Source organism: Haliotis cracherodii, unplaced genomic scaffold (assembly GCF_022045235.1).
Source record: "Haliotis cracherodii isolate W230 unplaced genomic scaffold, xgHalCrac1.p SCAF_1, whole genome shotgun sequence".
In the NCBI taxonomy this organism is placed as follows: domain Eukaryota; kingdom Metazoa; phylum Mollusca; class Gastropoda; order Lepetellida; family Haliotidae; genus Haliotis; species Haliotis cracherodii.
Genome location: NW_027266264.1, coordinates 43,661,577 through 43,672,807, shown reverse-complemented (window position 1 = coordinate 43,672,807; position 11,231 = coordinate 43,661,577). Strand labels below are relative to the sequence as shown.

General features: G+C 37.7%; 2 protein-coding genes across 3 annotated transcripts in view; one reads left to right on the top strand and one right to left on the bottom strand.

Moving 5' to 3' along the window:
* LOC139455843 (uncharacterized) lies at positions 1–462 on the bottom strand. Its single transcript, XM_071237393.1, has one exon. The coding sequence runs from the start codon at positions 460–462 to the stop codon at positions 1–3; it is 462 nt and encodes a 153-aa protein (XP_071093494.1).
* Positions 463–1,766: 1,304 nt separating this feature from the next.
* The window catches only part of LOC139464624 (zinc finger C2HC domain-containing protein 1B-like), a 213,324-nt gene continuing 203,859 nt past the window's right edge, over positions 1,767–11,231 (top strand). For both annotated transcript variants that reach the window (XM_071246160.1, XM_071246153.1), the window contains exon 1: positions 1,767–1,833. In XM_071246160.1, the coding sequence (XP_071102261.1) occupies positions 1,815–1,833 (19 nt within the window). In that variant the 5' untranslated portion in view covers positions 1,767–1,814. The remainder of the gene's footprint in view (positions 1,834–11,231) is intronic.

Sequence of the window (11,231 nt, the reverse complement as noted above, 5' to 3'; positions counted from 1 at the left end):
TCAATCATTCTCGAAATGATTCCAAGTTGGCAGGTTCCATGCACCTTCTATCCAGGAGGTAGTGACGTAGTCCATCAGCTGTGTAGCCCAGTCATCTTGTTGTGCCTCTGCAATGGCATCAATCCAGACATCTTCAACTTTGTCAAGTGGCACTAAAGGTAAAGCAGCAGCTCGTCGCACTAGTTTTTTCACACTGTCGTCTGACTTGTAGTCTGTCCCAAGGCCTAGTTTCTGTGTGCAACGCCAGATGCTCTGGGTGTAGTGAAAGAAGCACCCACGAAGCTGAGCATTTGGAAACACAACACCAGCTGCAGTGTAAGACGCACGTTCAAAGTCCAACTGGAACACATCAGGAGAAAGTTGAAGTCCTCGAGTCTCTGCAGTCTGTTTCAGGTAGTCAAACACACTTGTGTAGGTCGCTTCTGTTCTGTTTGGGAAGAATCCATATATCAAGGGTAGCATGTGTCCTCGGAATTCAGCATGGATCGAGTAGATTTGGTCAAAAAGTCGAGGTGAAGACGAAAATGTACCATCTGCAAAGATGACATCTGCTGCACAGAGAAGCTCCAGATTCTGGCTTGTGAAGAACAGAAAAATGTTTCCAGCATCTAGACGGTGCAGAAAGTCATCTCCAGCTTCAGTCGTGGCCCACTCATTCTCCAGATGTCTGCAAGTGTCTGTGGAAGCCTAGGAAGGGTCTTATGTCTCTGTCGATACATGCTGGTTCTCGTGGAGTCAAAGAAAGGGATGTGTTGGAGAAGGGCGTCAGGAGCAGCTGTTGGGTTCTTTCTCAAGTTGCTGACTTCTTCTCGATAGATCTGGGGGATAGGCATGTTGCTGTCAGTCATTGCACGATGATGGAGCTTTGACTTGAACGCATCAACTTCAGTCAAAAAAGGGACTGCTAGGGTGGTTGTGACATTGACCGACCGCATTCAGCACGTTGTTTTGTGTCACCAGATACGATGGGCAGTTGGCATCTGTACATCTCCAGTATGTTTTCTGAGCTCTGCGTCTGTTGACTCTGTACTTAAATCGCGAAACAGACGACACTGTGTAAACTGTTGAATTAAGTTAAAATGAGTTAAATTTTGTGTCATGATACTTGAAAGAAATACATTTATGAATTTGCGAAACAAAAACATGAGTTTTAAGTACAGGAACATATTCTCGCCTATGGGTAACATCAGTAGCATATGGCAAAGAGCCTTTCTGGACTACACTACCACAAGCTTCTAAGTCATGCCACATTTGATTAGTCCACCAATTTACAAATGTTATTGTCAGTAGCCAACCAAAACATTAACCATGTACAAGCATATTTCAATCGATACATATTTTGTTCTTTAAATATGTTGTTATTTACCATATGAGTATACAATATTGGTATAGTTGATTGGCTTCAATGATGTGTCTAAAGGTTCGCCTAAATGCATATTCTTTAACTTTTTTTCACACTAAGATTACCTTAATCAAAACAAATAGTCTACTAAAATATTGGTATTTACTTAACATGTACTGTTGGGTAAATACATTCCAAAAAGTTCATTTTCCATGATATATTGAGGTTTTTTGCCATGCCTAAATGAGATACACAATATTGGGGGCAATATTGGATGTTTTAGGGTGGCCTCCATATCTAAAAATATTTGGAATATCATTATCTACAATTGTGACACGTTTCATGCTTATATCACAAAGTGCACAATTGACGCCATATCTGTCACGAAACGGCTCCGCTAAAGTACCGTTTTTGCTTGTTGCCGTTTTGATAAGGTGCTGTCTGAAGCTCTTTCTTTCACAACTTGTTCGACATGGCGTCTGCATTCCAAGGTAAGCATTACATATTCAACCGAGTCTAGTTCACGTAACGGCTTTGACATCACGGTACACTTATGACAAATAGATATATATGTAAATTAGATTGCGGGCTCTTTTGCAATTATATATGGAATATCCGAATAATGTTGATTTGTCATGACCATGGACGCGTTGCCAGGACATCAATGTAAACAAAAAGGCTAAACATATATGATCATAAGGACATCTTCAGAAATAGTCATTCATCAAAGTATATAACCGTACTTGATTTAGCAGGGTGCTAGAGACGAAACTATAATGTAGATTGTCTTTCTGTTTTATGATGCTGATTGACAGAAACTATTCAAATCATTGATATGGACAGACAGCTTTGATGGTTAATATTAAAGGGGCACTGATCTAACGCAATTCCCCGGGACTGGTTGTTGCCGTTGTTATTGTTTTTTCCCAGTGAGTACCTGGATGTATAGCAGAAATCTAAACTAGTTCGCGACCTCTGCTGCGCAATTCGTAAGCGCATCAGTCACTTTTATTGGTAGTAATAAGGGCGTATGGTCACATTGATCAACAAAATGAAATACAGTTTTCGAGATAATAAGGAAATATAGGTATATTTGTGGGTAACACCGGTACTGGTGACGAAGTTTTGATATGTCACTTGCTTGGTAATTTTGCGATTTTCGTTTACACTATTTTGACTTGAAACACAAAGTAAATATTTCACCTGAGCATTGCTTTTTTTTAAAGTGTGTTTATTTTTTTACTGTCAAAATGTGTAACATTTTCAAATTTATTAAAAGTCTAAATATTCAGTTATTTTACAAAGTGACTGAAAAACATTTCCATTTATTATGATAACGAATTCCAAACATTTTGATGTTTAATGTCATCACAGGGAGACTGAAAATGTTACGTTGAAAAGTACATGTCTATGTTGTTAGGCTTCTAATCCTACATAATAATCTGTTGTGATGTTTGTAGGCCCTTTTGATCATCTTAATCAATCTGGACAGATTTTTTAGTCAATATGCCTGAAATATTTACACATTTTATAAATTGCCTGAGAGAATCACATTTTACAAATTGACGGTAATATATACATGCTTACAAAGGAAAAGACTTGTGAAAACAATTTCTATCGCGCATTGAAGAATTTCCCAACCAAGACGTAGAGAAACAAGAACGAAATGGTTCAAATGAAGGAAATCAAAATGCAAATACCATAATTACAACCTACCAAATTTATGTGTATAAATTTTAGGAGCTTCCTTGTTCGAGGAATGTATCCGTGAATATCCACACAAAGGAACAATATCCCATTCGTCTGCAGCTGTACAAAGAAACTTATTCAATGTCACGTGTCTCTGTAACAATCAAATATTTTAAAAGATCTATATCTATATCGGGATATTATAACCCGTGTTCGTTTCTCAATTGATCACTTGGATTGTTTCAGGTGTTTCACATAGGTGTCAAGTCTCAAAGGTCGGCTGAGAAAGCACACATGACAACTATTTTCATAACGTCCACGGTTCCCAAAAAATCCATTGAGTGTTAGATAACAATGATCAATCAATCAACGTATTATCAGTTAACCCTTTGAACAAAGTATGTTGTTTTTACATCGGCACTTCACGCCATGATATGAGTGTATTCCCTTTGTTTTAGTAAACCTAGACATGTAAAAACTCACTTTTGACATATCCACTGTGCAAGATGACAGTGATTAATCAATCAACATATTTTCTGTTAATCCTTTGATGACAAGGAACGATCCGTTTATTTACAAAAAAAAGTAAATCAACTGATCATTCACCTCTTGCTGGTCTGCCACGTGCATATTACATAAGACACATTTCACCTCACTTCAAACTTGGATTTAGATTGAATAATTACCCCAGACAAAATAAATGCCAAATGGGAACCTTTGTCAGGTAATCTAAGTGGTGCTACCACTAATTGTACCTGTAATAAATTCATTAACTGAGCATCAAGTGAATGACGACAAATACACAAGTATCAGTGTTTATGCAAAAATTCGTAAAGCAAATATTGCCTCCAGCCTCCAAGTTTATTTAGCTGTCCTTGCAGACAGTAGCCCAGTCTCTGGTCACGCTCAGTTGCGTTGCATATCATCCGGGTACTCAAGGGGAAAATAACAATAACAAAGGCAACAACCAGTCCGGGGAATTGCATTAGATCAGTGCCCCTTTAACCCTCATGGTGCCATCAGCTGCCATCAAAAGTGTTTCAGCTTTCTTATTTCTTCCCACAGTGCAACCAAATTGTATAATATGCAACTCGGGTTGATAGTCCAACAGTAAGTCAACAAATCCAAACGATCAATGCACCGCCCAAAGTACTTTCGGAAATGCTAGAAAAATGCTTTTTGCCTGTTAAAAAAGGATATAATTTTTTGCAGACTGTTGCGTTTAAAATATTGAATAACTCCCATTACAGTGGTTTGAAGTATTTCAGTCTCAAGGACTCCTATCGACAATTTTACAGGAGAAAAATTCAAACGAAAACAGTATAACTTCGGATAAATTTAGTCCAATGATGGCAGTCTAAAACGGACTATAGAAATATGTATTCTTCCGAAAACATCTAATCAACACCAAAAAAATCACATTGAGAAATTTCTAGATGCACATCTTCTAAAAAAACAAAATGATGATGCGCTTGTTTTGTCAACACTGCTCCCATGATGCATGTTAAATTACACTTGCATAGCCATAGCCATATTTGATACAGGGTGACAATAGGTGTATAGTGTTCAAGCTTTTTGAGCAGAAGCTACCCCAGAGGACCGAGCACTTTTCAAGGGGAAATATTCCATCCCTTCTATGATGTCACATTATCTCTGCATCATTCATAACTATCACAGTCAGGGCTTCCAGAATACTTACCTTGATGAATCATTCCACTGACTACATGTGGCTATCGGCAGATGGACAAAAAGCACCCATGAGGTAAAGGTAATCATGTCATTGTTTTTCACGCAGCAACCCATGATCTGGGGCTGGTGATTGATGTGTGCTAGTTTTCGAGGCGAAAAAGAAAACTGGTGATTTCCATAAGGAAGTTATAAGAGGAGATATGTTCATAGACTGGTTGGAACATCAGCTATTGCCCATTTTAAAAAACTCAGTGTCATAGTCATGGATAACTCCAGTTAATACAATGTCCGGGAACCAGATACAGCAGCGCGAACCATGAGTAGTCTGAAGGCGACCATACAGGAATTATATGACAGTGTCGACATCAGACCATCTGAAACAGAAGTTCATTGAGAAAATTTGGCCGAGTAAGAAACTAGTAAAGTACAAGACATATGTGCTAGCGGCACAACACGGTCACGTTGTCTTACGTACACCAGACATTGTGAGCTCAACCCTGTTGAGCCTATCCCAGCTACCTGGACAGGGTTCTTGGCAAGACACAACACAACATTCAAATTCACACTTGTCAAAAGGAGGATCAATGCAGTCTTTGCTAGCTATCAGCCTTGGTGAACCAGTTATCATACATTTGGGTGATAGTGTAAGCAAGGATTATATCCAACCTAAATATTATCCCGAGGGAAGTTTTACTCCAGAGGATTAAACACACTGGCATGGGTTCAAATTCACTGGGGAGAATCATCCTGACAGAAGAGAATTTCATCCCCGGGATAAAAAATATTGTAGGATAATATTCACTCTTACAATAGTACTCATTCATATACGTCATCAGCGGAAATAGATGCTACCTCATCTATAGAAAAACAAATACTTCTTGATTCTAAAACTGCAACCTTCCAGTACACATCCTGTTTCATAGCTTTTAACTATTCCATCATTTATCCAAGCAAATATAATGCAGTACATATCCTAAATTGCTACCCCATCAACGCACACGCAATTAAGTACAATAACAGCAAAATTTTGAGACCACCCCCAACTAGGTTGAAATTTGCACCTGTGAGAATGCACGGCATGGTGTGAGGTCATCACCTCGGGACAGGTGTCTGGTAATTACCTCAGGTTATAGGCCATTTCATACATGCATGGGGGGCACGGGTGGCCCAGTCGTCTAAGGCGCCGCGATTCGCTGTGCAGAGTTGCGTCCCTTGTGCACGCCCGAAACCTATGATTGTGGGTTCGAATCCCGGTTCGCCCCGATTATGTTTCTAGGTTTGTCAGCAACATACCCGTGCTCGTGGGTTTCACCAAAGTGGTAAACATCTGAGACCTGCATCACTTCGGGCTTTCCTCCCACATTAAGCTGACACGTTGCGATTTAACTGGAATACTATTAAAAGTGGTGTTAAACCCAACTCACTCACTCACTCACTCATACATGCATGACAACACACAAATATTTTCTAAGTTTATCATAATTTTACCTGTAAAAGTTCATTGTAAGGGTAATCACAATGTCATTTAGGATAGGCTAGATTAGGTCAATTTGCATTACTTTCATATGTGCTATTTTCATAGCCCTATGACTCGTATGTATGAAATGAAGGCAAAAAAGCATTTTTGTAGCATTTCCGACAACACTTTAGCCATCCATAAAAGTGATGGCATTGTAAGTTTCCTATTTTTCTACATAATTGTAATATGGAAGCACCCGAATGTGGCAAGTAAAGTAGAGTAAGCGCCCTTGTTTGAAATCTAAATGTCCCAATAGTTCATATCATTGGAAAGTATATATCCTAACGGTGATAGACATATGACATTTATGTCGAAGTACACATTCATTGAGAATTTTCCGTGATTTATATTTACCAGTAAAGAATCCCAATGAAATTGTCAGTGTTTTTGATGTCAAAACCAAATTGATGGATGTGGTCGTTATCAGTTCATACGTAGACTGTTTCAAAGATTACAATTAGATTACGATTAGAGAATCGTACCCGAGTGTCTTTTGATATCAAATATATCAACACGAGTTGATAAAAGTGGAAAAAGTCCGAGGCTTGCCGAGGATTTTTGCCACTTTTATCAATGAGTTTTGATATATTTGATATCAAAAGACATGAGGGTGAGATTTTGTTTATCATCCAACATCATTCTTCCAACTTTTTCAATTAGTAGACAGTAATTAGCAGTGTCTTCAGTGTAAAAAGTACTGCTAACAGCTTCAGTAGCAGAGCCATTAGTGATGTCATTTGATTGTGACGTCATATCTTAACAGTGACGTCACAATGGTCTGCAAAGCATTGTGATGTAATTTCATTGCAGTGATATCTACAGTGTAGATATCGCTTGATCTAATCCAAGCAATATTTCCTGTGGGAGCCAGTTTTGGATGATAAATGTCCGTTTCACCATGCACCAAGTCTGATCACTTACCTTTAGTGTGCAGTTTCAAGGATTTTGTTACTGGTGGAGTATACAAGGAAAGTACTGCTTCTGTTCATTTATCCTATGTTCCTAAGTATAAATTATCTTCAGAACAGTTTTCATCTTATGTTAAGTATCTCAGCAAAGATATTTGAAGAATATATATTATTGGTAGATCAAAATGTACCGGTAAATGCTCAGAGATATCATACTCTACTGTGCAAAGTCAGCTGGTGCTGTTCCTGTAGGATCTACAGGTAGACAAAGATATCAGCCTCCAAGGAGTGAGAGTTTTTGAAGTCTGAGAAATACAGACTTTTGAATAAATTTAGAAGTTGTAAGTGTGATTCAAACTTAAAGCAGTACATATCAGCCAAAGATGGTTTTAAGAAATGTTGGAACAAAAGAAACTTAACTATGACCTACATTTAAATGAAGAAATCAATACTGCTGCTAAACACAGTGATTGTAAACAGTTTTGGAAGACAGTGAAAAAGGCCATACAGCGACGTGCTCTGAGAAGTTATATATCTCCAATTGACTGGCTGATTTACTTTAGGCCAGGCTTTTTTTTATTTTAGGATTACAGATTTTTCAGTCCTAAGTCCAGGGTTGGAGGATGAAAAAAAGTAAAGAAAAGCCAGATGCATTTTTTTAAATGCAGAATGCCTCTGGCATACTTTATGAACATGTTCTGTGCTCAAAAGACCACCATTTGTGATGATAGAGCCTCTTGTAACATTAAAAATTCTACCACTTACAACACGGACAATTGTCAAGGGAGGCTATTCATGTTCGACTTTGAGATTAACAAAGATTGATTATGTATCTCTTTACCAGTTTACAACAGTAAATTCATATGTTTTTTTATCAAAAGGAGATGATAACAAATACAATTACTGACTATGTGGCTATCAGCGAAAAAAAATAAAATGGAAATCTGATTTATTTTTTTTACATTTTCTAAAAAATTAGAGCTCCTGTCAGGTGAGATCATTGAAAGAGAGCTAGGTCACGGACGCTATCAATAACCTTAATACGGGCAAGTCCGCAGGTGATGAAGATGGGATACCCCCTGAATTCTTTAAACTACCATCAAATCTCTTTGCTCCATACTTGAAGCTATTGTTCAATAAGATTTTAGACATGGGTGTGTTTCCAGAATATTGGAATATAAGTATTATTATTTCATTATATATAAATCTTGGTCAGTTGGTGAACCAAGTAATTAAGGCATTTCACTACTAAATGTTATGGGAAAAATCTTCACGTCAATCATAGAAAAACGTTTGAGAATATGGATGGAAGTAAATGATTTACTGTCCGAGTCTCAAGCAGGGTTCTGACCAAACTAATCTACTGTTGATAACATGTTTGTTTCACAAGCTCTTTGTTCTAAATATTTGTGCAAAACCAGAAGTCGTTTTTATTGTGTATTTATTTACTTTAAAAAAGCTTTTGACTGTTAATAGGTAAAAAATGATGTATTTACTAGTCACTAAGGGATGATGTCATGGTAAAACATGTATGCATCAGTCAGCGCATGTATAAAGATCAACATTGAACGTACACTTAAAACACAACCTTGTCGTACACCAGAGGATGTTGTAAAGCAAGAAATAATGGACATTATGCTCCTTCTCTTTGCTGATGATGTTGTAATTCTTTCCTTTTCTGTAAACGGCTTGCAAACACTGTTAAATGTGTTTCAGAGTTACTGTTCAAAATGGAGCCTTGAAGTAAATCTGAATAAAACCAATGTTGTAGTTTTTAGAAAAGGTGGTATTGTTGCAAAGCATGAAAAGTGGTTTCTTGGTTCGTCTGCCTTGAGTGTAGTTACTTACTATAAATAGTTAGGTCTTATGTTCTTCTCTAGATTGTCATGGTCTATGGCATGTAAGCAATTAGCTGTTCAGCGTCGAGAGCCATTAGGCCTCTTTACAATTTATTCAGGAAAAATAGTTGTGTGTCTTTTTTCACAGCATGTACTACTTTTGAAGGCAAAATTATGCCTATACTTTTGTATGGTTCTGAAATATGGGTGCTAATTATTACGCTGCAATTGAAGAAGTTCACACTTCATATTTCAAATGTTTTCTAGGTGTTGGTAAGTTTGCCTCAAACAAGGCAATCCTTGGTGAAACAGGCCATATTAATATTTTTGTAGCCAGCCAATTAAGGGTAATTAAGTATTGGATTAAATTACTTAGAATGATGCCTGATAGATACCCATATCAGGGTTACAAAATGTTAAAGGTACTTGATGATAATGGAAAAAATAATTTCTGCCCATGTTGCAAGGTATTTTTAAAGACCGTCAGTTAATGATAAATCTGCTAGACTCTGAAAATCCTGATAAGATCCATGCTGTTTCTGTATTCTTAAAACATGTCCTTATAATGAGGAATTTTGAATGCAGTTTATTAGGTAATATTATGTTGGCGCTGAACACATCCAAATGTCGCCGGTGTTGGGGTAGGTTACCCAGAACTCTATTCTTAGCCCCTTTACAATCATTAGGATTAGGTACCTGTTTAGTGGCTATTAGATAACTCCAAACTCTATCCTTAGCCCTTGAATCCCCTTTACGATCAATCACCCCTTTACAATCATTAGGATTAGGTACCTTTTTTGGTGGCTATTAGATTACCCCAACTCTATCCTTAGCCCTTAGATCCCCTTTACGATCTTTATATATTAGGGTTAGGTACCCGCTTAGTGGCTATTATTGATTCTATAACTGCTCCTAATATTCTGCACACAAAATTGTCCGGGAAAGAAAAATGAAATGATTTAGGGTAGAATATTTTGGCTACTGGAAACTGTCCTGGAACATTCACACAAGCCACTTTCACATGCTACATTTATTCAGGACTGATTCAAAAGCGAACTCACCCTTGTGTCGTCACTAACCATGCTTATGCCTCCCTCGTTCCTTACATTATCTACATTTTCCTTACAGTGTTCCCTACCACACTTTTCTGTCACAAAAATTACCTGACGAATGATTAAATTCCATCTCATTCATGCGTACTGGGGAGTTCGACGTCTGATGCCAAGAGCCGCTTTCAGTTCTCAACATATCGGCTCATTCCTCATCACTCTGTATCTTGTAGATTATGGAATGGGACGAGTGTGGCAAATGGCATCAGGATCACTCGTAAGTGTCCGTTGACTAAAGTCACGATACACAATACCTACCCGTAACTTTCGTATGTGTCCGCCACCTATTCAACCCTTTTCATTCAGTTACGTAATGGTATAGGCATGACAAGGTAAAATTTGTACTTTGTTTCACAGTGTGGACGTAGCTCGGTAAGCTGTCGGGCTAACAATCAAAACGTCGCGAGTTTGCATCCGATGGATTCTCACAAAAACTGGATGCTTGTCTTTGTGACATGTCATCTAGATGGCAGAGATCGTCCTCACAAGAAGTTGTGGTACTGTAAAGGTGCTCCAACATTTTTAAAGGACAAAATGTGAAAGATCTCTAAACAGCCCTAACAATTCTCAAACTTAACATTGCTCAATGTCTGACATCATTATTATTTCTTAATGATTAACAAGATTATACTAACGTACTACCATCCAAGAATAAGTACAAGTAGATTCAATCAAAATTGTTGAAACGGTTTCATGGGTAGCAAATTTATTCAATGGACCTATCTTCGATCACACACGTAACTTTGGCGCCATATGTTATACAAGCTGGAGGGTCATACTCCAATGAACTCACACAAAGTGAAATTCAATTCTTAAGTGACATACAAATCTTAAAGGGGAAGTATACACGCAAAAATCACTTTCTTTCTTATTTTAAACAAAACACAATTTTAGAATTAGTTAGTATCAGTGTTTGAAAATATACACTCATTTTTCTCACAGTGAAATTAGGAAGCTCACAATAAGTGTGAAAATGTCGTGCGGTTATGAGGCCTTCGTTTTCCGGGCTAAACAGGCCTGGTATGACGTAATTGGTGCCAATTTAACTGGGTCCCTGTCTTGTCACAAAGCAAAAGATATCAAATACCAGTTTATTGTGAGACAACATGGCATCAGATACATTGCCTGCTCCGAAGA

Excerpts from the sequence above, each read along its gene's own strand:
- LOC139455843 (XM_071237393.1), bottom strand. The coding sequence starts at position 462 with ATGCTACCCTTGATATATGGATTCTTCCCAAACAGAACAGAAGCGACC.